The sequence below is a fragment of the Bombyx mori genome, chromosome 17 (assembly GCF_030269925.1).
Source record: "Bombyx mori chromosome 17, ASM3026992v2".
Classification (NCBI taxonomy): Eukaryota; Metazoa; Arthropoda; class Insecta; order Lepidoptera; family Bombycidae; genus Bombyx; species Bombyx mori.
The window spans coordinates 629,570-657,563 of NC_085123.1; the positions used below are offsets into that span (position 1 = coordinate 629,570).

Here is a 27,994-nt window from a genome sequence, read left to right on the forward strand (position 1 = left end):
AATGCATAACTACCTCGCGACAAAAATAGGCAAGATAGTGGTGCGTACTGCACTAGGCTAACAGAACGCCTTACCACCCACAATTATACAATATGCTTATACTTCAAGTTTAATTTTTATTTCACGATGTTGTCTTCCTTCTTTGCGAAAGTTATTCGTGAACTTGAGCTAAGTTAGTGATTCACTGGACAAGTTAATTCTTGTCCGTGGGATTTGAACACTGGCATAGTTGCATGGCACAATTTGAGTACAAGGTTTTCTCATTAGCCACTTTTTGGCAGGAAGGTGAGGGGCGAATTGTTGTGTTTTGTTTTACTTTGCAAATTTTTTTTTAAAAGGTTAAAGGTTGATTTTTGTTTGCAATAATGATAAATTACCATTTAGAATAGAATCTGCGCAAGTCTAAAAATTAGAAAAAATGGAATATTCTAATTTAACGTGTCTTCTCAAGATCAAAAAAGCCTTTGAAAGTTTCAGTAAAATTCATCATTTTACTAAGACATTATTTCATCTCATTTCACTTCTGTTCATTTTTTTGTAAAACAGAAATCGCTTTTAATACAAGTAAAGAATTTGGGCTGTATGGTATTATTTTATCGCTTTTTCGTGTTAGAAAAGTTCAACTAGTGTTACTGTCATTAGTGTCAATTCATATCATTATGATTGAGGTTATTCGTAAAATAAAATAATGAGTTAAATCTTTATTTTTATGCGTCATATTTGATAAAGTCTCTCCCAAAATGACTTTAGCTACATTACGTTTAAACTTTATACGTGGCTTAATTAAAAATGCAACTTGTACTGCGTTACTTCAGAGGCCCTTGGGATACAAGAGCTCCATATCATTGGAAACCCTCTATCCAAATAGTTCTTTGAAGCTCACCACTCCTGCATTTGTAAGCTATTTTAAGAATACTGACAACAATAATAATTTTCTTGTATTATTGAAATATGAAATTGGGTATTTATTTTCTTTGAATTTTTTGCTACTTCTACTTATCTGCACTCATTTGTAAACATGTAAATGGAAACAAAAAAAATACACTGCTAAACTCCATATTTTTGACACATTTAATACAATGTTGACAAACAATTAAATAATCAATTTTTTTTAACAGAAACCTGATGGTAATGAAAAATTCTCAGGATTCATACCGATACAGAAACTGGATATATCATACAGTGCCAGCTCTGGGCCAGGAGGTCAGAACGTAAACAAGGTAAACAGACTGTAAACAACTTTCCTTTATATTAGAAATTATTCCACAAACTAAATAAACCATTTCAAATTTTAAAGTATCAGATTTTCCAGTCTATATTGTAGACTTTGATTTACTTTTATTGTGGGAATATATCTAAGTAAGTTCTCTTAAAAATAGTAATTCTTTATTTATTATTAATATATCTATATAGTTTTATATCATTGACAAATAAATCATTAGCAGTATAGGTAGTAAAATAAGCAGTAGTAGTAGTAGCACAATTGCATCTTGTTAACTGTACATAATAACAATGCAAAACGTAGTAAATATACAGCATGTGTATATAACAATATAAGCAGTACACATAGTAGGGTATAGTTATCTTGTGCCGCACTACATTTTCAAAGTAGCATGCTTCTCTAATCTATAATTTCTACATTACTATTAAAATGTGAAAATTCAACCTTATCAAGTTTAATTTTAGCGAGTTGTAAACATAATTATAACTCAGCTTATATTTTAATCTCGCATTTATTATTTCTGACTTTTGAATACTTACAGTCTTGATGGTCACAGATATTTGAATGTCAATGACTAGTGCCTTTGTCACAATAATAAAATGCATGACATTAAAATAGTACCAGTGCTTTTAATTAAGTGACTTCTTATTATTAGACATCATTAGAAGAAGTCATATCCAATTCACTGATTTTCGATTTTTTTAACTAAGCCAGAAACTAAAAAATATAAAGCATTTTAAAAGTTTTCTTCTTCCATAACACCAGATAGAAAGGTGTTATGAAATGAGCAAATTGTATGTGTCTAAGTACTATTTACATTAATTAGATTGTAATATGTATCTCTTGTAATATCTTTAATACACATTCTTACAAATTTTTAAGTATCAATTTGTTTTAGGTTCATACAAAAGTCGACTTAAGGTTTAAGTTGAGTGATGCTGACTGGATACATCCCGATATTAGACAGAGAATGCTTGAATTGGTAATTATTTGTACTCCACTAAGGTAGTAGTAGGCTTAATAATTTAAACTAGTTAGTGGTAGATAAATAAAAAATATTAACTTTTATTTCTGTTTTACATCACATTAACACAAGTTCGTGAATGACTTTCACTATGAAAAAAATTATCTGACACCAGTTGGGCTGTCAACTTATCTATCCATATAACATTTATTGAAAAGATAATGTATGATAAAATGAGCATTTTTAATTTACAATGATATGTTTAATAATAATTTTACAGTATGACAAGAAGCTGACAAAAGAAGGGTATTTGATCATAAAATCAGACTGCACTCGGTCTCAACAGCTCAACTTGGCTGATTGCATGCGGAAGCTACGCAATATGATCCGAGATGCTGAAGTCACAAAACGTGAACCTTCACCGGAAACTCAGGAAAGGATAAGGCAGAGGTATATTGACTGTCTTATTAAACCACTTAGCCAAAAATTTATTAAATTACGATAAACTCAATTATTGTCTTTTATATCTTCTATACATAATTAAGCTATTTTATCAACTGTATCAATGTTATTTTGGTTCACAATGTACTAATTGTATATTGGTGTAACAAAATATACTGCTACACATATTAAATTCTACAACCTTGATTATCATATGGTCATATTAATGACCAATTTGATGACTGTGTCTAATGTGGAAGAGAATTTTTTAACCATACACTGGTAGGACTCACTACTCAAGTTGTGTTACATTTTTGATTGAATGTGAGTTTAAAGATTCAATTGTTGTATAAATGGCTTTACTATTATTCAATTTGGAACTTATAAATGTATCAGTAGAAGTATATGAGGTATAGTACCAATATGTGCTGGCTTACAATTCCAAACCATAGAAGTAAAGTAATTAGAAAATATTGTTATCCTATAATGGATATTGCAATCATATTTTTTCTTTTGAGGTATAAATAGAGTTTAGGTATAAAAGAGATGCTTATACTGAAATACGTGGCTTCACAACACAAATCATTTAAAAGTACTTAATTATATTTTCAGGCAGTTAAAAGCGGCGAGACTACGCGTGGCCATCAAACGCGAAGATTCATTGAAGCGCTCCTTGAAACAACCTCCTACTGTTGTTGATTTATGATTTTTCTACTAATTGGGCATACATGAACGCTGGCCACACAGTCCTGTGTGTTAGAGCGAGATAGGAAATAGTGTTGTTTTGTGACTTTGTCACTTTAGAATTTGAAGTAAACTGTCGTATTATAATTATTAAAAGTTTTAAAATTATAAGCTGTACAATTTTTGTCGAGTATCGCAATTTCACATCTAGAAATGGATATTTTCTGGTACCCTTTTCTGAATATGGAACTGTAACGAAAACATCATTAGATGTCGTTGCATAAAGCATCGTTTTCGTTCAGAAAACTGTTGGAATAAGGATAATACTTAAAATTAGAAATAATGCCTAAATTTATTGTAAAAATGATTTAACACGTAAAATTTAATGCTTTTTCTATTTCTCCCAAAGTGAGTAACACTAAGCATTCTGTGTAACGCTCGTGAGCTTTAAGGAAAAACTTCGTTATCAGCTTATTTAAAATTATGAAAATATAGAGAGAGCAGAGGTTAGTACTTTAAAAGAAAATAAGTTACTAGAATTAAAAACAGTAGCGTCTGAATGGTGTATCTAATTCATATAATCATTTTAAATATTGCCTATCTTTACATTAAATTTAACATTTAAACATTAAATTTAAAACAATGATAATATTGAAATTTTGAAGGAAACATTTACGCTTTTCCACATCATTTTTCAATGAAATAATTAAGCGCCTGACAGCAATAACTTAGCAAATGACCACCAAAATGATTAATCATTACAATATTGCAGGAGTTTGTAAATTTAAACTGATCTCAATAAGAATGGAGTGAAAAATGATAATCTTTGTATATTTTTATTATTCAGAGAAGATCAAATAATAGCTTTGCAGTATACACATTGCATTAATTAAGTCGTTGGATGCGGAAGGCGGAGGACCGCATTATGTGGAAGGCATTGGGGAAGGCCTATGTCCAGCAGTGGGCAGATAAAGGCTGATGATGATGATGATGATGATGATTAATTATGCACAATAATTAATATTAATTATGCATTTAAGGGGCGTCTGAATAAGAGCTTTTATTATTAGTTGAGTGAGTGTTAGCATTGTTGTATTCTTATGAAAGCTACATTTTCCTCTAGTCGAGGGAGCACACGAGCTAATAGTGAGCTACAGCTCTTTTAACTATATGTGTAACTTGTATATCTTTTGTAGGAAAACTAAAGAAATAAAATTATTAAATTAGTAGTTCTCATAAGACAACACTATTTGTATGCCCAATTAGTATAAAACTGAGATAAATAATTCATGTTTTGTAGCGATTTATATAGGTACTATAAAAATAAAAATTGTTCGAAAATTTTTATGTTTATTTTTCACAAGTTTTATTTTGTGTGTACTTAGTGCGAGTTTTTTAACGTTCTCTATAGCGAAAGTTACTCAAACAGCGCCCCTAGCGGCAAACGTACGCAAACGTTCCAACTGCATACAAATTTGAGTTAACTTTTACGCTATCGAGAAAGTTAAAATAACCGCACTAAGCACACAGACGTCATTCGGCGACTTTAAATCCAAATTAATTAAATAATCGATTATGATTCTTCAACATGTGAATAATTACTTAATAGATTTATGGTTAGTATTCATAAAATTAGGGTTACCACCAGCATTGATTCCTAAAAAAATGTATGTGCCTAAATTTTTTTGTGTTCCTTTTTTTGCGATATTATTATTATTAGCTAGCTGGCTAATATGATTATGAAACTAATCTGCACTACTAAAAAAAGAGAATATTTTTCAAGGTAAGAACCACTGAAGTATAAAGGTCTATGGTAAGAACAGGTAATGTAACAGGTTATGTTATCAATGAGAAAGACGTTGTCATAGTAACGGCTTTTCACAACAAGTCTATCCTTAAGTGTTAGAACAGTGCTATTTTGTAAACACGGTAAAAACTGTTATTCCAGTGAGAACGACATGTCTTACCGTGATCTTAGAAGTGAGTTTTACAATTAGAAGAAAGTTTTTTGATTCTAATAAGATTAGGCTTGTTTGTACATCCTTTTATCCATTAAAAGTAGAAGAAATTTTATCGTGAAAATGAATGTAGAATTGGGATCGTGGCACATAAAATAAACTATCCACTGTTGCACTAATCATAGATTAGGTATACACTTAATATATTGCACTAATAATGAAAAATCAACTGACACCTTAGGCCTTGCTCATTCAATTGTCTTCGTCATCTTACTTTTCGCTGTCATTCTGTCTCTCATTCTCTTTCCCTTCCTTACCGTTTCCCTTCTCTCACATCTTAACGCTCCGTTCCATACTCTTCACTTCTTAACAATCCTTCATAAATGTAACATTAAAGATTTCAGCGAAGCCATGCGCGTGTTAGGCTTCCCGAAGCCAATATCCTTGGAGAGCTTCAGGATCCCGAACTGGGAACTGGTGGAGGAGTGTCTCCGCTGGCAGGCGGCGAGGGTCGACCCCGACGCCGTCCTGGCCGGCGGCCGGGGCAGCGTGGAGCAGCGCGTGTCCATAGTGACGCACGCGGTGTCTCTGTTTGTAAGTTTAGTGTGCCTCATTATTTTGCATTGGAATGCTTATACATTGCATAGACCGCCCCCGATGCGTCAAGTGTTTAGGCGATCACGCCACGGCCCTATGCACTCGCGATAAAAAAACCGCTACGGAACCGCCTAGCTGCGTCCTGTGTCAAACACAGGGTCACCCCGCAAATTACCGCGGATGCCCCCGAGCCCCGAAAATAAATCGCCGCGTCACCCGCCAAAACCGCCTCCGAGCTTTCGGCCCAGACATCAAAGCCTCGGCACCCTCTGCGTCGCAGGCTAAGCCAGCGTTCGTTCCGGCGGCGGTGCCCAGTGTCTCGGCCTGGGCGAAACCGCTGCCGTACACGAACACGGCTACAACTCCCTCCTCCGCGATTCGTCCCGCCCTCGCGACTCGTCCCTCTCCCGCGACTTGCCCTCCGACCGCGTCCGAAAATCTCGCTTTAGCGATCGACTTCTTTCAGTTGATCAACTTTGAGCGCGTTAACGCTTTGGGCGACGCCATTCGCGCTGCCTCCACTGCACAACACTTTATCGCCGTTGTGCAAGAATACGCCGACGTATACGCGTCATTAAATACGTACGTCCTCCCCTCACTCCGCCGGTAATCAATGGCGTATATAAGTAGATTAAAGCCCCTATCCGTAACGATAGGATTTTTTAACGCTTACGGTCTCGCAAATCAACGTGATCAGGTTTCTGACTTTTTGCGTGACCATCAAATTGATATATTTTTAGTGCAGGAGACCCTACTTAAGCCCGCGCGCCGTGACCCTAAAATCGCGAACTATAACATGGTCAGGAACGACAGGCTCTCTGCCCGTGGTGGTGGTACCGTCATTTACTATAGAAGAGCCCTGCATTGCGTCCCGCTCGATCGTCCCGCGCTCGCTAATATCGAAGCATCAGTGTGCCGAATCTCACTGACGGGACACGCGCCAATCGTTATCGCGTCCGTTTATCTTCCACCGGATAAGATCGTTCTAAGCAGTGATATCGAGGCGCTGCTCGGCATGGGAAGCTCTGTCATTCTGGCGGGCGACTTAAATTGTAAACACATCAGGTGGAACTCACACACCACAACCCCGAATGGCAGGCGGCTTGACGCGTTAGTTGATGATCTCGCCTTCGATATCGTCGCTCCGCTAACCCCGACTCACTACCCGCTAAATATCGCGCATCGCCCGGATATACTCGACATAGCGTTATTAAAAAACGTAACTCTGCGCTTACACTCGATCGAAGTAGTTTCAGAGTTAGATTCAGACCACCGTCCTGTCGTTATGAAGCTCGGTCGCGCTCCCGATTCCGTTCCCGTCACGAGGACTGTGGTGGATTGGCACACGTTGGGCATCAGCCTGGCTGAATCTGATCCACCATCGCACCCGTTTAGCCCGGACTCTACCCCGTCTCCTCAGGATACCGCTGAAGCCATAAACATCTTAACGTCACACATCACCTCGACATTAGATAGGTCATCGAAACAAGTTGTAGCGGAGGACTTCCTTCACCGCTTCAAATTGTCCGACGATATTAGGGAGCTCCTAAGAGCTAAGAACGCCTCAATACGCGCCTACGACAGGTATCCTACCGCGGAAAATCGTATTCGAATGCGTGCCCTACAACGCGACGTAAAGTCTCGCATCGCCGAAGTCCGAGATGCCAGATGGTCTGATTTCTTAGAAGGACTCGCGCCCTCCCAAAGGTCTTACTACCGCTTAGCTCGTACTCTCAAATCGGATACGGTAGTAGCTATGCCCCCCCTCGTAGGCCCCTCAGGCCGACTCGCGGCGTTCGATGATGACGAAAAAGCAGAGCTGCTGGCCGATACATTGCAAACCCAGTGCACGCCCAGCACTCAATCCGTGGACCCTGTTCATGTAGAATTAGTAGACAGTGAGGTAGAACGCAGAGCCTCCTTGCCACCCTCGGATGCGTTACCACCCGTCACCCCGATGGAAGTTAAAGACTTGATCGAAGACCTACGTCCTTGCAAGGCTCCCGGTTCCGACGGTATATCCAACCGCGTTGTTAAACTTCTACCCGTCCAACTCATCGTGATGTTGGCATCTATATTCAATGCCGCTATGGCGAACTGTATCTTTCCCGCGGTGTGGAAAGAAGCGGACGTTATCGGCATACATAAACCCGGTAAACCAAAAAATCATCCGACGAGCTACCGCCCGATTAGCCTCCTCATGTCTCTAGGCAAACTGTATGAGCGTCTGCTCTACAAACGCCTCAGAGACTTCGTCTCATCCAAGGGCATTCTCATCGATGAACAATTCGGATTCCGTACAAACCACTCATGCGTTCAACAGGTGCACCGCCTCACGGAGCACATTCTTGTGGGGCTTAATCGACCAAAACCGTTATACACGGGAGCTCTCTTCTTCGACGTCGCAAAAGCGTTCGACAAAGTCTGGCACAACGGTTTGATTTTCAAACTATTCAACATGGGTGTGCCGGATAGTCTCATGCTCATCATACGGGACTTCTTGTCGAACCGCTCTTTTCGATATCGAGTCGAGGGAACCCGCTCCTCCCCACGACCTCTCACAGCTGGAGTCCCGCAAGGCTCTGTCCTCTCACCCCTCCTATTTAGCTTATTCGTTAACGATATTCCCCGGTCGCCGCCAACCCATTTAGCTTTATTCGCCGACGACACGACTGTTTACTATTCCAGTAGAAACAAGTCCCTAATCGCGAAGAAGCTTCAGAGCGCAGCCCTAGCCCTAGGACAGTGGTTCCGAAAATGGCGCATAGACATCAACCCAGCGAAAAGTACTGCGGTGCTATTTCAGAGGGGAAGCTCCACACGGATTTCCTCCCGTATTAGGAGGAGGAATCTTACACCCCCGATTACTCTCTTTAGTCAATCCATACCCTGGGCCAGGAAGGTCAAGTACCTGGGCGTTACCCTGGATGCATCGATGACATTCCGCCCGCATATAAAATCAGTCCGTGACCGTGCCGCGTTTATTCTCGGTAGACTCTACCCCATGATCTGTAAGCGGAGTAAAATGTCCCTTCGGAACAAGGTGACACTTTACAAAACTTGCATAAGGCCCGTCATGACTTACGCGAGTGTGGTGTTCGCTCACGCGGCCCGCACACACATAGACACCCTTCAATCTCTACAATCCCGCCTTTGCAGGTTAGCCGTCGGAGCTCCGTGGTTCGTGAGGAACGTTGACCTACACGACGACCTGGGCCTCGAATCTATACAGAAATACATGAAGTCAGCGTCGGAACGGTACTTCGATAAGGCTATGCGTCATGATAATCGCCTTATCGTAGCCGCCGCTGACTACTCCCCGAATCCTGATCATGCAGGAGCCAGTCACCGTCGACGCCCTAGACACGTCCTTACGGATCCATCAGATCCAATAACCTTTGCACTAGACGCCTTCAGCTCTAGGAGCAGGCTTAGGGACCTCGGTAACCGTACTCATCGAACTCGACAAAGAGTTCGCCGTGCAACCTAACCCATGAATCAGCTCGCTGAGTTTCTCGCCGGATCTTCTCAGCGGGTCGCGATTCCGATCCGGTAGTAGATTCATTCGCGAAGCAGCTACTCTTGAGTTGTTAGGTCTCCTTCGGAGGCGCTCGGGTAGCTGTTAGCAAATCCCACCCCTCCTGGCTGAGCCTTTGCTCGCCCACCTGTCCTGGTGAAACTGGAAAGGCCTCCGGGCCACCAGTAATCCTTCAATCATAAAAAAAAAAAAACATTGCATAGACAGGAGAACGAATATAACCGATCAGTTATACCTAGGTACATCAGTACGTGAATGCCGTCACCTACCTTGAGACATGATGTTCAAGCTACAATTGTATAATATAACAGCTGTCCCACCTTTTTATTTTCCTTTACTTATTCGCTGGTAGCTTAAGAGACTATTCGAGCTACGCCCGGACGGGTAGGAGAGCTCACAAGAGCAGCGCTTCGCAGAATCTACCACTGGATCGGACCCTTCGAACCGGATGGCATCACTGCTTTTCGGCAGAAATAGACAAGTTAGGCTTACAAGAGGCACCGCCATCAGTGTAACTACGCAAAAAAAGAAAAAAACGTTATTATTCTTGTTATGACCTTCATTGTGCAAGTTATTCACGAACATGACTAAAGTACTCATTTCATTAATGTCTACAAGTGTTACTGTGAATATTCTTAATTTGCGTCTGGCCCACATCATGGAAAAAGTTCAGTCGTTCGTAGCTACGGATAATAATATTGCCAGGGGCAACTAGACACTCGCCTGCCTACCATGATGTGGAGTTTCTTAGCGTTTACCTACATTAAATATTTAATTATCTTATGACAAGACGAACAACAATATTCACCTAATAATAATATTAAACAAGATGCCATTTGCTTCTCTAAGTTTAAAAAATATAGTTGAAAACTTATGCAATTGACAGCACTCCCGAGCGAATCTTAAACTAAACGGCAAGAAGTTGTACGGTGCTGATGGCTGGGCCGTGCGTGAGTTGCTGAAGGTGGCGACCTTGTTGAGAGCAGCCTTGGAGTCACCGGGCTCTGAAGACCAGTCCGATTCAACTCCGCTGTCTTATGACATCAGTAATAGGGTCAGTAGTAAGATCCCGCGTGTTACGAGAATTCTGTAGACTTTTTTACTTTTTGTCTTTTTGTACATTTTTTTATTAGTTGTACGTAAGATTTTGAGAACCGGCTCGTTTTAAAATCGCCATCCCTAATGCTACCAAATAGTTCTTTTACAAAGAACACGGGAACGGTTAGCGATTCAGAGACGGTACTAAAATTTTTATCATCAATAAAAAAATTATATTTACATGTACCTTTTTATTTATTTATTTTTTATTGCTTATATGGGTGGACGAGCTCACAGCCCACCTGGTGTTAAGTGGTTACTAGTGCCCATGGACATCTACAACGTAAATGCGCCACCCACCTTGAGTTATAAGTTCTTAGGTCTCAAGTATAGTTACAACGGCTGCCCCACCCTTCAAACCGAAACGCATTACTGCTTCACGGCGGAAATAGACAGGGTGGTGGTACCTACCCGTGCGGACTCCCAAGAGGTCCTACCACCAGTAAACCTATCTACCTATCGTTATCGTCAACGTTTATCTTAAAATGTGAAGTCTTCGTCTATTTGCACTAAGCACTTGGTCGACTGGATGCTGTGCGTCTTCCGAGGTTCGATGAAAGCAAAGCAACGTGAGAGATACAACCAATCAAATATAAAAACAGATTATTTTATTGTCGGGATCGAAAAAAATCTCATTCTTCATTCCAGTTGGGGGAAATAAAACAAGCTCGTGCTTTAGCTACGGAAATTACCGCTCAAGGCGCTTTCCTATACGACTTACTGACTAAGGAACCTGAGAATAAGGTACATTTTTCATTCTGCTTATGGAAATTAAGTGACTCCAATTTAGACTCCTTGACTCTAATCAAAAGCAAATCGTGACCTACTTCAGCAAATTCAGCACCATAGCTCAGATTAGTCTTTGCAAAGATTTTGATGCACGAATATAAGCTTCATTCCGTTTTCGTGTACACATTCTAAGGCACTAATGTATTGTTCCAATTCTTCGGATACAAATTTTTAGCCTAAATGGACAGACGAACTCCGGGCCTTAAGTTAAGCGGCGTCTCAGTTTTAGTTTCTTTTTTTTTTGTTGCCCTTGTAGGCAGACGAGCGCACGGCCCACCTGATGGCGAGTGGTTTTCGTCGCGCATGGACTTCAGCAATGTCAGGGGCAAGCCAAACCGTTGCCTACCGAAAGTTGCTTTAAAATATCAATTTATTCTGTCTTCCTAATCGGAAAGCATGTTTATTTCGTTGGTAGAAGAATGGTATTGACTAGTACCATTTTTCTGATACTCAGCAATACCAGTATCCGTCCTCTTCTGATAAGAAAGGTATTGCGAATGTTACTGATGTGTACAAGACTTGTCTCCCACAACAGGAGTCCCGAGAGCAGGCCCTGTCCCGCCCTTTAGACATGTCGGCCATGGAGTCGTGTCTCCGGCGCGCCCTGGACACGGTGGCGTCCCGGGTGAGCTCTGCCCGGGAGCAGTGCGGCGGTGTGGCGGCCAGCGAAGCCGCCCTGGACGCCAAGCTGGAGAGGCGCCGCGCGGAGCTGCAGCGAGCCGAGAAAAGACTACACACAGTGCAGAAGATCAAGTCAGTTCAACTTAATGCTGAAGTTCCCCATTTCGATAAAGCGACACGACACGAGAACCCTCTCATCGTGGCCGCCGGTAACTACATTCCCGATCCTGCGGACAGAATGGAAAGCAGTCGACGTCGTCCCAAACACGTCATTTCGGATCCTCCCGATCCACTAACGGTTCTTTTAGGTACCTCAAGCACCGGTCACCGTTCTCGTCGAACCCGTCGCTGGCGACGAAGGGCTCCACGAGTAAATTAACCCTCAGACACAGCCCACTGAGTTTCTCGCCGGATCTTCTCAGTGGGTCGCGTTTCCGATCCGGTGGTAGATTCTGCGAAGCACGGCTCTTGCTAGGGTTCGTGTTAGCAACGTCATCAGGTTTGAGCGCCGTGAGCTCACTTACTAGTTAAGGCGTCGCTGATATAGCCTCTCAAGGCTATCTATCAGCTTAGGTAGGAAAAAAAAAGCTGAAGATCCGGCTCACGTGACCATTCCTTTACGGTTGAATAGTCCCTTTATGGAATGCACTACCCTTAAGCATCAAACAATCGTCCTCGCCGGAAATTTTCAAGTTCATATTAAAATCGCACTACCTTGCACAATAATATGGCTCCTACGATATAGCTGTACAAGTTGCTACTTATTTTGTATTGACTTGCATATTTTTAGTATTTATTTGTATTTAATCGTATGTAAGTCTATCTTCTTATATTGTATTTATTTTTCACGTGTGTATATAAGTATATATTTTCATGTAAGTTTATTAAGATATAGCACCGTCCAGTTCGCTTATTCCTCTCCCTGCAAGTTTGCCTGGAAGAGATCGCTTTCAGCGATAAGGCCGCCCATTTATGTCACCATCTAATAATTGTTTTATATGCTTACTCTGTGCATGTGGTGTTAAATAAAGAGTTTTATTATTATGTCTTATTGGACTAAAAATCAGGCGCATCATATTGGAACGTCTACCGCTCCGCGCGCATCAATCACACTGAGTACACTCAGTGAGTGATGTTTCTATAAATATACAGATTATTTCAATTGCTTTTATCAATTAAGTTTACGACTCTTCGGTCCGAAGTGAATCGTCAGATACAGGCAAGCCGTCCCCGATTGACTTGTTATAGCGGGTTTCGCCACTTAGGGCCTAAAAAATGAAAGACTCCGTTATGGAGGTCCGATGATAGTCACGCGCACTGATTCAGAGTTGGGAGTCCACCACTCAGGTCAGAGGATAGGAGGAGACTGCACGTTCGCGGGGAGGACGGAACAAGGGGGCTCAGGAATACTGATCGTGCAGCTTGGTTAGCGCTGTCAGCCAAATAGCCTTCATAGTAAGGTTATTACAGACTGATCGGTAGAGTGGACTAAAGTATATGTATATTTTTATTGCTTGGATGGGCGGACGAGCTCACAGCCCACCTGGTGTTAAGTGGTTACTGGAGCCCATAGACATCTACAACGTAAATGCGTCACCCACCTTGAGATATAAATTCTAAGGCTCAAGTATAGTTACAACGGCTGCCCCACCCTTCGAATCGAAACGCATTACTGCTTCACGGCAGAAATAAGCAGGGTGGCGGTACCCACCCGTGCGGACTCACAAGAACTCCTACCACCAGTAATAACGCAAATTGTGATTTTGCGGGTTTGTTTTAATATATAGTTATATAATATATAGTAATATATAGTTATAATAAATAGCATCAATGTTTCGCAGACCGGCGTACCAGGGCGAGCTTTCAGCGCTGGAAACCGAACTAGGGCAGCTCTGGGACGACTACGTCCTGAAGTACCGCTGCGTTGAAGCTTTGAAGCATCAACTGAGCTTACTCGAGAGCGCTCAGGCTGAGGTATTCTAATGTAAATTATAATAGACTGGAGGCATGCTCCGTGAGCACTCGTGGACACTATATGCCAAGTTCCGTGGCTTAAGTTCTCTCAGTTCAGAGAACTTTAAATCTTAAATCAATATTATCTCGGTGTAGACAGCAGTGTGCTCAATGCAAGTTTTTAAACGCTCTCGATAGCGTAAAAGTTAACTAAAATTTGTATAGAGTTGGATCAGCGCCCCTAGCGAAAAGTAGGCAAACATTCCTTCTTTTACGCGGTCGAGAACGTAAAAAAATTAATTTTTTTTATTATTGCTTACGTTGGTGGACGAGCTCACGGCCCACCTGGTGTTAAGTGGTTACTGGAGTGGCACCACCCACTTTGAGATATAAGTTCTAAGGTCTCAGTATAGTTACAACGGCTATCCCGCCCTTCAAACCGAAACGCATTCTTGCTTGTATTAATGCTTATCTATAACTAATCAGCGGTAAAGTGGAAGGAAAGAGGCCTAGAGGGCGTAGTCCCATGCGCTGGTCCCATCGTGGTAATATATCGATGGCTGGTCCCATCAGATTAAGACGATTTGGACTCCAGCATCAATGTCGTTATCCACTGGGCGGAGGATAGGAAGGAATGGAGGGAACATAGTCTTTACAAAAGTGCTCCGTAAAGGTCACCCTTTGCACTGAGGAATACGACGCATGGAAGAGGGTTAACTAATTTATGTGTATTATCTGAATACTCCGCGCCCGCCTCGTCCTGACCCTGTGCTACGCAGGCGGCTGAAGAGCAGCAGACCGCCATCATGCAGCTCATCCACAAATACGAGGCAGAAGACGTCCTAGGGAAGATCAGCGGATCCGGTGAGCGTAATTATGATTAATATTCCTTCAGCAACAGGTTACAACTGGTTACAGATTGGTTTTCATATTAAATTGAACAAGGACAGCCAGTGGGACTCACACGCGGCAAGTCAACAAACGAATGATGAAGATTAAGGGTATTAAGCGGTAGGCAGCGGGTTGGTTCTGCCCCTGGCATTGCTGAAGTCCATGGGCGACGGTAACCACTCACGATCATGTGGGCCGTACGCTCGTCTATCTTATAGGGCAATAAAAAAATATGTGCAAGCCATAAAAAGTATAGCCAAATTCGAATTAAAAATAATAAAGCGATGATTTTCCCATTATTTTTTATTAAATCTACAACAGATTTTGTTCTAACCTAAAAACAGTGATTTTGTTGATGTCCTATTAATTTAATTTGCTTGCCTGATGATGTGACTGAGGAACATTGGTTAGTGCGCCAATGGCTGAACGTTTACCCGAATTTGTTAGACGGCGTGAAATATTAATAACGGACCGTGTATACGTCTTGTAAGTCGCTCAAAATATGGCTTAGAATTGTGTCCACGTGATGAATTCCAATTTTTTTTTTATTAGTTTTTTTTAAATAAATGTGTATTATCTAGATGAAATGGAGTCGAGTGACGAGTCGCAGGATGCGGAGGAGGCGAAGCCGCCGCGCCCCGCCACCCGACCCAAGACCAGACTCAGGATCAAAACTGCAGGTGACGTACTCGTGGATGTAGACACACACATGTTCGATTTAAATGTTTTCGTGTAAACAATTTGTTAAATTATCTATTCTATATATCTATATGTATATATAAAAATGAATTGCTGTTCGTTAGTCTCGCTAAAACTCGAGAACGGCTGGACCGATTTGGATAATTTTAGTCTCGAATTATTTGTGGAAATACAGAGAAAAATGAAAATGCAAATGAAAATAAATATGAAAATGCTCGGAATTAAATAAAAATGACAATTTTGTTTTTCCTTTGTTGTGTCCCCCGTCGGACGGATTAATTTTGTTTGTTTTAAGTTTATTTTATACAAAAGTTTAAGTCTTTTATTTATTGATTGAGGTACTACGAAGTTTTTTTTTTTTTTTATGATTGAAGGATTACTGGTGGCCCGGAGACCTTTCCAGTTTCACCAGGACAGGTGGGCGAGCAAAGGCTCAGCCAGGAGGGGTGGGATTTGCTAACAGCTACCCGAGCGCCTCCGAAGGAGACCTAACAACTCAAGAGTAGCTGCTTCGCGAATGAATCTACTACCGGATCGGAATCGCGACCCACTGAGAAGATCCAGCGAGAAACTCAGCGGGCTGATGCATGGGTTAGGTTGCACGTCGACCTCTTTGTCGAGTTCGACGAGTACGGGTACCGGGGTCCCTAAGCCTGCTCCTAGTATTAGAGCTGAAGGCATCTAATGCAAAGGTTATTGGATCTGATGGATCCGTAAGGACGTGTCTAGGGCGTCGACGGTGACTGGCTCCTGCATGATCAGGATTCGGGGAGTAGTCAGCGGCGGCAACGATAAGGCGATTATCATGACGCATAGCCTTATCGAAGTATCGTTCTGACGCTGACTTCATGTATTTCCGAATTGATTCGAGGCCCAGGTCGTCGTGTAGGTCAACGTTCCTCACGAACCACGGAGCCCCGACAGCTAACCTGCAAAAGCGGGATTGTAGGGATTGGAGGGTGTCTATGTGTGTGCGGGCCGCGTGAGCGAACACCACACTCGCGTAAGTCATGACGGGCCTTATGCAAGTTTTGTAAAGTGTCACCTTGTTCCGAAGGGACATTTTACTCCGCTTACAGATCATGGGGTAGAGTCTACCGAGAATAAACGCGGCACGGTCACGGACTGATTTTATATGCGGGCGGAATGTCATCGATGCATCCAGGGTAACGCCCAGGTACTTGACCTTCCTGGCCCAGGGTATGGGTTGTCTAAAGAGAGTAATCGGGGGTGTGAGATTCCTCCTCCTAATCCGGGAGGAAATCCGTGAGGAGCTTCCCCTCTGAAATAGCACCGCAGTACTTTTCGCTGGGTTGATGTCTATGCGCCATTTTCGGAACCACTGTCCTAGGGCTAGGGCTGCGCTCTGAAGCTTCTTCGCGATTAGGGACTTATTTCTACTAGAATAGTAAACAGTCGTGTCGTCGGCGAATAAAGCTAAATGGGTCGGCGGCGACCGGGGAATATCGTTGACGAATAAGCTAAATAGGAGGGGTGAGAGGACAGAGCCTTGTGGGACTCCAGCTGTGAGAGGTCGTGGGGAGGAGCGGGTACCCTCGACTCGATATCGAAAAGAGCGGTTCGACAAGAAGTCCCGTATGATGAGCACGAGACTATCCGGCACGCCCATGTTGAATAGTTTGAAAGTCAAACCATTGTGCCAGATTTTGTCGAACGCTTTTGCGACGTCGAAGAAGAGAGCTCCCGTGTATAACGGTTTTGGTCGATTAAGCCCCACAAGAATGTGCTCCGTGAGGCGGTGCACCTGTTGAACGCATGAGTGATTTGTACGGAATCCGAATTGTTCATCGATGAGAATGCCCTTGGATGAGACGAAGTCTCTGAGGCGTTTGTAGATCAGACGCTCATACAGTTTGCCTAGAGACATGAGGAGGCTAATCGGGCGGTAGCTCGTCGGATGATTTTTTGGTTTACCGGGCTTATGTATGCCGATAACGTCCGCTTCTTTCCACACCGCGGGAAAGATACAGTTCGCCATAGCGGCATTGAAAATAGATGCCAACATCACGATGAGTTGGACGGGTAGAAGTTTAATAACGCGGTTAGATATACCGTCGGAACCGGGAGCCTTGCGAGGACGTAGGTCTTTGATCAAGTCTTTAACTTCCATCGGGGTGACGGGTGGTAACGCATCCGAGGGTGGCAAGGAGGCTCTGCGTTCTACCTCACTGTCTACTAATTCTACATGAACAGGGTCTACGGATTGAGTGCTGGGCGTGCACTGGGTTTGCAATGTATCGGCCAGTAGCTCTGCTTTTTCGTCATCATCGAACGCCGCGAGTCGGCCTGAGGGGCCTACGAGGGGGGGCATAGTTACTACCGTATCCGATTTGAGAGTACGAGCTAAGCTGTAGTAAGACCTTTGGGAGGGCGCGAGTCTTTCTAAGAAATCAGACCATCTGGCATCTCGGACTTCGGCGATGCGAGACTTTACGTCGCGTTGTAGGGCACGCATTCGAATACGATTATCCACGGTAGGATACCTATCGTAGGCGCGGATCGACGCGTTCTTAGCTCTAAGGAGTTCCCTAATATCGTCGGGCAATTTGAAGCGGTGAAGGAAGTCCTCCGCTGCAACTTGTTTCGATGATCTATCTAATGTCGAGGTGATGTGTGACGTTAAGATGTCTATGGCTTCAGCGGTATCCTGAGGAGACGGGGTAGAGTCCGGGTTAAACGGGAGCGATGGTGGATCAGATTCAGCCAGGCTGATGCCCAGCGTGTGCCAATCCACCACAGTCCTCGTGACGGGAACGGAATCGGGAGCGCGACCGAGCTTCATAACGACGGGACGGTGGTCTGAATCTAACTCTGAAACTACTTCGATCGAGTGTAAGCGCAGAGTTACGTTTTTTAATAACGCTATGTCGAGTATATCCGGGCGATGCGCGATATTTAGCGGGTAGTGAGTCGGGGTTAGCGGAGCGACGATATCGAAGGCGAGATCATCGACTAACGCGTCAAGCCGCCTGCCATTCGGGGTTGTGGTGTGTGAGTTCCACCTGACGTGTTTACAATTTAGGTCGCCCGCCAGAATGACAGAGCTTCCCATGCCGAGCAGCGCCTCGATATCACTGCTTAGAACGATCTTATCCGGTGGAAGATAGACGGACGCGATAACGATCGGCGCGTGTCCAGTCAGTGAGATTCGGCATACTGATGCTTCGATGTTAGAAAGCGCGGGGGGGTCGAGAGGGACGCAGTGCAGAGCTCGTCTATAGTAAATGACGGTACCACCACCACGAGCAGTAAGCCTGTCGTTCCTAACCATGTTATAGTTCGCGATTTTAGGGTCGCGGCGCGCGGGCTTAAGCAGGGTCTCCTGCACCAAAAAGATGTCAATTTGATGGTCACGCAAAAAATCACAAACCTGATCACGTTGATTTGCGAGACCGTAAGCGTTAAAAAATCCTATCGTTACGGATAGGGGCTTTATTCTACTTATGTACGCCATTGATTACCGGCGGAGTGAGGGGAGGACGTACGTATTTAACGACGCGTATACGTCAGCGTATTCTTGCACAACGGCGATGAAGTGTTGTGCAGTGGAGGCGGCGCGAATGGCGTCACCCAAAGCATTAACACGCTCAAAGTTGATCGACTGAAAAAAGTCGATCGCTAGAGCGAGATTGTCGGACGCGGTCGGAGTGCTGGTCGCGGGGGCGGGACGAATCACGGGGGAGGGACGTATCGCGGGGGCGGGACGAATCGCGGGGGAGGGAGCTACAGCCGTGTTCGTGTACGGCAACGGTTTAGCCCAGGCCGAGCCGCTGGGCACCGGCGCCGGCACGAAGGCAGGCTTAGCCTTCGGCACAGAGGGTGCCGTGGCTTTGATGTCAGGGCCGGAAGCTCGGAGGCGGTTTTGGCGCGCGACGCGGCGATTTATTTTAGGGGCTCGGGGGCATCCACGGTAATTCGCGGGGTGACCCTGTGTTCGGCACAGGACGCAGCTAGGTGGTTCAGTCGCGGTTTTTTGATCGCGAGTGCAAAGAGTCGTGGAGTGATCGTCCAAACACTTGACGCATCGAGGGCGCGCGTGACAATTACGGGAAGAATGCCCGTACAACTGACAATTGTGGCACTGGCTCGGAGTGCCTTTTTTATGAGGGGTTTCCACAGTGATTCCGGAAAGCCTACAGACCGTTCGGACGTTAAAGATTTGTTTACCTTCGGGGGTAGACTGGAGGGCGACGAGAACCATATTGTATGGCTCCCTCCCGCGTCCTGTGTGCATGCGGTGCACGGAGTTTACGGGTAGGCCTTGTTCGAGTAGGTCGGCCTTTACGAGCTCGGCATCTACCTCCTTGGGGATGCCACGTATGACTGCACGGAGCTCACGCTCCTCCTGGAGCGTATACGTATGATAACTTATACGCTCCTTTCGGAGGTAGCTTGAGAGGGCTCTATGGTCGTCGGGTGTTGCTACTTTTATTTGTATCCCGTTCGCGAGGTTACGGGCACTGACAAAATTTATGTTATTGGCCTTAAGGGCCAGGGAGACACGGTCCCAAGCAGCCTTCTCTTGAAGAATTAACGGAGGAGGGGCCGTTTGTGCCACCGGGCGCGGCGACGGCGTGGCACGGGGACAGGGAGCGACGGGGGTCGGAGGGTGGGGGCGCGACGCGTTCGCGGCTTTGCTTATTTTAGCGGCCGCGGAAGCTCGGGACTCCGCGGCGCGCTTCTTACCCTTTTGCACGAGGGTGAATCCATCTGTCAATGAGGCGGGAACGAGGTCAACCTCCATATCCGAGTCAGAGTCGGAGGACGAGGAGGAAGGCGCGGGAGCGGCGGACGCGACGGAGGCCGCAGACGATCGCTGAGGTATAACGGAAGCTGCCGCGGTAGACGCGGGAGTTTTTCGCGGGAGTATGGGGGACACGGGTGTGCTGGGCGCGACGGAGGCTGCGGTGTACGGCGCGGGAGTTTTGCGCGCGCTTGCAGGGGACGCGGGAATGGCAGGCGTGGCGGAAACGGCGGTCGCGGCGGGCACGGCAGAACAGTTCACGGCGCGTTTAGCTTTGTAAGCTAAAAATTCTGTTTCGAGGGCCGGGTATTTCTCGCTTAAGAATTCCGCGAGCAGTGTGTTGGTTGGAGAGAACTCCATTTCTTCGGACTGCCCAGGGGGGGCTGCCCCGGGACTTAAACACGCGCTCGCCTTGCGGCGAGGCCCCTGCGTCGGTAACACTAAATTGGCCGAAGCGATTCTAGGAATTTTAGAAATTTTAGTGAATAGAATAAATATAATAGAATTAGAGTGAATAGAACCACTGCACAGTTCCCGGGCGGCAATGCCTTGCAATTAGGCGCAGGTACAAATTCCGAGAAACACTTGGGCCACAGATGTGCCACGAACAATGATCTATTATCACCGGTAGTCACTTCCGACAAAACACTTGGACGCCAGATGTGCCACGAACCGAGGTCGGGCGATCAAACGAACAATGAGCACGTCCACGCGCGTCGGTTGCTCAAATCGGAATGTACTACGAAGTCTGCCGGGTTGGCTAGTATGAAATATAAAATTATTCCACTCTCGGTGCTTTTAGGCCCCTCGAGCACTGGTCTCCGTCCTCGTCGAACTCGTCGATTACGACGAAGAGTTCGACGAGCGAACTAACCCATAGACACAGCCCACTAAGTTTCTCGCTGAATCTCCTCAGAAAATCATTAGATCGAATATATGATCCGCTAGTATTATTTAAAGTACCTACTGAGCAAAGTTTAATGTTATCTAGGTACATATTATGCATGATAAATTGGCGCATACGAATTTGAAACATCGCATCACTCGGTGCAAATGGAAGCGATGCCTCTAGCGTTTTTAGTGCGAGTTTTTTAACGTTCTCGATAGCGGAAAAGTTAACTCAAATTTGTATGCAGTTGGAACATCGCCCCTAGCGGCAAACAAACTTTTACGCTATCGAGAACGTTAAATTACTCGCAATAAGCATACTGCTCACGCACGAACTGGACCGTAGGTCGCGAGCGAGGGGGCGAGGCGCGGGGGGGCGCGGCGCGGGACTGGGACCACATCCGCGACGAGGTCGAGGGCGACTCGCAGTCCGACTCCGACTTATCGGATCGAGAGATCTACGGTCAGCTGAGTATACTACTGTCATCACACCCAGTTTTTTTATTTTTTTATTGCTTAGATGGGTGGAAGAGCTCACAGCCCACCTGATGTTAAGTGGTTACTGGAGCCCATAGACATCCACAACGTAAATGCGCCACCCACTTTGAGATATAAGTTCTAAGTTCTCAGTATAGTTACAACGGCTGCCCCGCTCTTCAAACCGAACGCATTACTGCTTCACGGCAGAAATAGGCGGGGCGGTGGTACCTACCCGTGCAGACTCACAGCACAAGAGGTCTTACCACCAGCAAAGTATAATAGTCATGTTGTTTTTTGGCACAAAATATCAAAGTTATTGATTATTTTATGACTATCAATAGAGACTGCAAACCAATCTGTCACTGATACCCACATGAATCACTATAACAAAGTATTGTGTATTTGTCCGAGCCCAAAGCTAGCGTAGACCAGACCGTATTCCTAGGACAGAGAATGTGATCTCTGAAGTGTTCAATTGCCTGGACGCGTGCGAGCAAGTGGGCTATATGACACAGTAAGTGCTTTGTTCGGAACAGACCCCCAAGCCCGGTGGTCCCGAGCGCGGACCCGCCCCACCACTCGGACCCTGGCCGCCGCTGACGACGAAGACTTCGCCGATCTAGCACAAGGTATCGTTTCCCTTTAACCTTTTTTTTTTATGCTTAGATGGGTGGACGAGCTCACAGTCCACCCGGTGGCATTACTGCTTCACAGCAGAAATAGGCAGGTTGGTGGTACCTACCCGCGCGGACTCACAAGTCCAGTTACAACCAGTAATTACGCGAATTATAATTTTGCGGGTTTGATTTTTATTACACGATGCTATTCCTTCACCGTGGAAGTCACGTCATGATAATCGCCTTATCGTTGCCGCCGCTGACTACTCCCCGAATTCTGATCACGCAGAGGCAAGTCACCGTCGTCGCCCTAGACGCCCACCTGTCCTGGTGAAACTGGAAAGGCCTCCGGGCTACCAGTAATCTTTCAATCATAAAAAAAAAGTAAAAAAAATGTAGAAGTCAATCGTGAACATTTGTTGAGTACGTATTTCATTAGAAAAATGGTACCCGCCTGCGGGATTCGAACACCGGTGCATCGCTACATACGAACGCACCGGACGTCTTATCCTTTAGGCTACGACGACTTCAACCTACGCGGTTAAGTTCGCTATCGACACTATTATTTAACGGGTTTTTACCAGATTTTTAGTAGTAGCACACTAGGCCTGCTCACGAATCTTGGCGGTGCAGAAATATCGGGCACTCATTAAGACTAAAAAGCCCGTTACAGGCCAGTTAAGTGATAAAGAATAATTTGTATCTTTTTAATCGTCTTGTGTGATCTAGAATAGAGGTATATTACCGGAGTGGCAGTTTTCACTCCGTTTCCAACAGTCTTTATTTTTTCCCTATGGTAGCCTAGTTAGTTAACTCAAATTTGTATGGAGTTAGAATAGCCTGACGTTTGCCGCTAGGGGCGCTGAAGCTGAGAGTCGCATATGTATTGCACTGCATCTGTTCCTACACATCACCCCTGCCCTGAGTGGTAGGGAGCGTCTGCCCGGGTAGTGGGGTTTGGTTCGAGGCCAGTTCTGTGCCCTCGTAAGGGGGTACGACGACCCTTCGTCTTCTCTTCTATGTTCCAGGAGGCGAACGTGATGATGGAGACTCTCTGGGCAGTTCGTCGGAGAGCGAGCTAAGACTGACGAGTGCCGCCCCCGCGCTCAGCGACAACGAATTTTAGTCTTATAGGTTACTAGCTGGTATTTTGTAGTATGAAAAGTTTATAAGTGTATGTGTGACCCACAGTGTGATCCTAAGAAGAAGACGCTGTACCAGAATTCAAGTATTCTTTTTAGGTTTTCGTGCTTTTACACCTAACACGTGCTTGTGAATTAATTTTTTTTTTGCCCTTGTAGGCAGACGAGCATACGGCCCACCTGATGGTGAGTGGTTACCGTCGCCCATGGACTTCAGCAATGCCAGGGGCAGAGCCAAGCCGCTGCCTACCGCTATTTCTTAAAACTATGTTATTTGTTAAAATAAATAATGAATGAAAAGATTTGTCCACAAGATATATCAATTTGCGTATTTCCTTGTGATTAATGTGTAACGCGTTCCGGTTTCTAGGAAGAGACAGACGTTGTTCTGATCAGATTTGAAGCTTGAGGCTTATTTCTCAAGGTGAGTGGAATTAACTTTGAGATACCTATGGGCTCAGGTAACCGCTTGATTCCAGCTAGACCGTGAGTTTGTCGGCCAATCTGTAGCAGAAGATATTTCTCACCTTGGATAAATAGCCATGCTATTCTGATGACATTATTATTGTCCAAGGATAACACCATCTGTGCAGACTAAGGAATATGTAATAGACATATAAAAATGTATCGTGAATTTGTAATGAACTAAAAATACTTAATTTTACACAGAAAAGTTTTTATTAAAATATATTTTTACAAAATACATTTTATCTCATTTGAATAAATAACTACCTTATAATTATTATATGATTGATATAATTCTACACGATGGTGTGTTAAAAGAACTCTGGTCCTAAGTTTGAATAAAACAGTAGGTACGGGAATTAATTAGACATTCCGTGTCTTATGCTCACCAGGTTCATGTGCTATATATTGTGTTACCTACTCCCTAAATACTTAAATTCGATAAACGATGATCTCTAAGCAATAAGACATACATTGTATCTATTGGTTTTGACAAGAAAACTTATTTAAATACATTTATTATTTTAATTCACGTATAATTTTTGTTTTTATTAGAAGCTATACCTCCTAAACTAGAATTTTGACAATGTGAAATAATGAATGAAATTATGGACGTGTGTTAGATATATGTATATGGTCAATGTACAATGAAAAAGCAGTGAAAATTTACAATGACAACAACAATAACTTTATGTAACCGACCCGCTAAGGGTCATTTTCAGTAATAATAATAAATGAATGATGTGAACAAAAATATATTTTAATCAGATTATCAAAAATAAACAACATACTATATAAGCGGTAAGTACATTTCTCAAAATAATACATTCATTTATTAAAAATCTGACCAAATAATGATGAAATTTAGTGACAATAATCAAATTTATTTAAAAGTCCCTACCTAAATGAAAAAGTTTGCATGTACAAATTTTATAATTTCATAAAATAAATGTGTGGTAAAAGTAAAAATAGAAAATCTTTATGTATTGCAATAAAACGGAATTAGCGATGAATAAATGATGCACATACATAATTAATGGTTCTTATTTTACTGTAAAATAAATAAATTACAATACATTGACAAACGGCTGTCTGGTGTAGTGGTAAGTGACATGGTCACTACACAAGGGGGTCGCGGGTTCGAATCCCGCCAAGGGAAGATATTTGTATGATAAATATAAAAAAAAATGTCTTTTCCAGGGTTATGGATGTATATTAAATATATGTGTGTGTATAATAAAAATCTTACATTTATTTCCGTTATTTGGTACCTGTAACACAAGTTCTTTACGAACTTAGCACGGGACCAGTTAATGTGGCGTGATCGTTAGTAAATATTTGTTTATTTATTTTATGTGAGTAAAGTTTTTGCTAAATCTGAGGATTTGATTGAATGATAAACTAAAAAATGTCATAGTCTAAAGTACCAATAAATACCTATAGTCTAGAATATTATACAAAAACTTTAACAACTATACTAATGAACAGAATCTTACATAATTAGAATTATTCCTCAAAATACAAAATATGATAACTGTTTATATAAATTTTAAATAAAATTTTGATCCAATTAAGTTAAATTATAAGATAAATGGAATAAGAATTACAGACTAAATTAACAAATAATAACAACTAAAAATAGAATTGAATTGAGCAAAAATTTTGAACATATATTTACAAGCAGATTCTTCATATAATTTGGCACCAGTTAGGTACATAGGACTATACAAGGTGTCTTGTGTACAATACGTAATAAGTAATCTAATCTATATTAAAATAGTTAAGGTAAGTATAGGTGGATATAGAGTTATGTATAAACCTCAAAAAAATATTGCTTAATTGGATGTAGCTCATGGATCACTTGATGTTAATGGGCTATCACAACCCATTGACTTCAGCAATCTAAAAGTAGGTAACAGCCCTCTTTGAGATATGATTTCTAAGTTTTATTTTGGCTTCAAGCCGAAACGCATTACTGCTTCACGGCAGAAATAGGCAGGGTGGTGGTACCTACCCGTGCGGACTCACAAGAGGTCCTATCACCAGTATGCAGTTTACGTCCTAGTTGTTCTAGGTGGGTACACGGACTGACGATCCAACTGGTGAGTGACGTCATCTTGAGACATGAGGTCAGAATCTCAAGTGTCGTTCCCAAAAGCGTGCAAGGCTGTCACATCACTTACACCAGAACTAGTCTGCTTCGCAGTAGCAAAAGAGGGGATATTGGTGACCTACCTATGTAGTAACAACTGGAAAGAATATAGAACTAAGTGTAAAATCTTAAATATAACAAGTAAGTAGTTCATATAACACAGATATTTGACGAATATTTTTTTTTGATTGTCTATAAATTTTATTGTTAGTCGTTTTATTATGAAAATATTAAACACTAAAAAAGTTAATAATAGAATATTACGTTGAAAAGACCGAGAATATTTGAATCTTTTTGCGAAAATAATATTATTTTCTAAGAGTGTTTATAACTCGGTTGAATGTAGTGTCCTAAAAGTGAAAAATTCACCTTGAAAACATAGAAACAGTATAATATTTTCGTAAAATAACTAAAAAAATTAGTACATATTACTATTATGAAGACACATTACGTGCGTTAGTCACCATGAGTATTTCAAGGCCCCGCTTATTACCTATTCTACTTATTAATTAAGTCTTTCTTTAATAATATTAAACACTAACCTTAGTTGAGTGAGTCTATAACATTATATTTTCATGTATAATAAAAAAAATAACAATCCTACTTTACATGTAATTATGATTATTTTAATAAGTAAAATGAAAGATATTTTTTTTATAATCCAGTATGAATATGTGTTGTATTAGTTTATTTAATGTAATACGTCTCATTTAACTTTTTTTTTGTTAAAAAATAGTTCGACATATCGCCGGCTCAGGAGGTTATTTGAGCGATAATGTTTTGTGATTTAATTTTTATGTTTTTATTTACAAAGAAATCCATTCCGAAGCGTGGCACGTGCGATATCGTTAAACTAGTTGTAAAATGGATAATTAATATAGTGCTTAACGACGATTCAGTGCTGATAATTAAATTACTGTACATTTAAGGAATACATTCGTTATAAAATGTATATTTTTATTTATAGTAGCACCATTTGAACAAAAATAAAGTTAGCTATACTTAGAGCAGCCTACGATTCCCTCAATTATATTGGTACCAGTTGGTTTAAGGCATTGCCTTTAACAAACATTCTAGAAAATTCTTTATAGTTTGAGATAAACTGTCATCGATCAATGACATTTCCCTTATTATGTTTGTAAGTACACGAAGTGTTTTAAAATAAAAAGTGATACATAATAGAATTGCGAGAAATGGTAGAGGCTCGGAAGGTGTGTCTTTAAAAGTATAGACAGAAAACATACCTATTGTTGCTGTTGTTGAACACTGCTGTTGATTAACACAAGTAAATTTTTGTTTTTCTAATGCTTTAAACACTCACGCGGGCGCGGAAGCACTCACTGATGTTAAGTTATAAAAGCTACAAGTGTTTAACTATATACATGAGTGTTTATAGTTTACGTTGCTTTAGTTAGGTATTACGTGTAATAATAAAATAATCAAACCAACATTAGGTACACTATGTAACAGCGGCGGATTAAAGGTCCAGAGCGCCCTAGGCAATCACTTTATCGGCGCCCCCTTACCGACCATAAATTGTCATCATAATACTATCAATTTTAACTAGTTGTTTTTGCAATTACGATGACGTTGTATCCTCAAACCCTAGACTTTAGTAGACTAGGACCCTTCTACTTACGCTAATGCGCGAATGAAATACAAACAAACCCGCAATATTCCATAATACGACTATATCGATGCTTGTGCAATATAATCTATTATAGATTTAGATTATAGATCAGCATTTAGTTCTTAATAGTCGATATGTTATTTTACTTATTTACTTAAAAAATCTGAGCTCGCGCGCCCCTTGTCACTCACACGCCCCTAGGCATATGCCTAGTTTGCCTTACGGACAATCCGCCTCTGCTATGTAATATGTTTGAAGTTAAAATATTAGATGAGTACGTGTACTCAATTCTCTTGGGCGTTGCTAGAGTTGCTGGTGTGGGATGTGGGCAGGGAGTCGTGCTGTTCTGCCGCGTGTCTACTCTCGTCGCAAACCGCTATGAACTGCTCAGCGTATGCCC

At 42.6% G+C, this 27,994-nt stretch overlaps 3 protein-coding genes across 4 annotated transcripts in view; 2 read left to right on the top strand and 1 right to left on the bottom strand.

The window, feature by feature from the left end:
• Nucleotides 1–598: 598 nt before the first annotated feature.
• LOC101737666 (large ribosomal subunit protein mL62) lies at nt 599–3,482 on the top strand. The gene is made up of 5 exons (XM_004934287.5): nt 599–896; nt 1,119–1,220; nt 2,121–2,204; nt 2,467–2,636; nt 3,240–3,482. Exons 1-5 carry the CDS (start codon nt 741–743, stop codon nt 3,331–3,333), a joined length of 606 nt encoding a protein of 201 aa, XP_004934344.1. The 5' UTR covers nt 599–740; the 3' UTR covers nt 3,334–3,482.
• A 1,787-nt stretch (nt 3,483–5,269) lies between these two features.
• Nucleotides 5,270–24,048, top strand: LOC101740344 (clusterin-associated protein 1). 2 transcript variants are annotated; one of them, XM_004933650.5, is made up of 12 exons: nt 5,270–5,291; nt 5,667–5,863; nt 10,291–10,458; nt 11,151–11,246; nt 11,827–12,044; nt 13,754–13,886; nt 14,645–14,729; nt 15,338–15,436; nt 21,455–21,571; nt 22,125–22,217; nt 23,234–23,339; nt 23,718–24,048. In XM_004933650.5, exons 1-11 carry the CDS (start codon nt 5,270–5,272, stop codon nt 23,329–23,331), a joined length of 1,326 nt encoding a protein of 441 aa, XP_004933707.3. In that variant the 3' UTR covers nt 23,332–23,339; nt 23,718–24,048. The 2 variants fall into 2 exon arrangements, with proteins under 2 accessions (XP_004933707.3, XP_021208635.1); XM_021352960.3 differs by having other exon boundaries at nt 23,809–24,048.
• The window catches only part of LOC101740212 (uncharacterized), a 59,592-nt gene continuing 55,604 nt past the window's right edge, over nt 24,007–27,994 (bottom strand). The window contains exon 7 of the mRNA XM_038016859.2: nt 24,007–27,993. Coding sequence (XP_037872787.1) covers nt 27,879–27,993 — 115 coding nt within the window. The 3' untranslated portion in view covers nt 24,007–27,878. The remainder of the gene's footprint in view (nt 27,994) is intronic.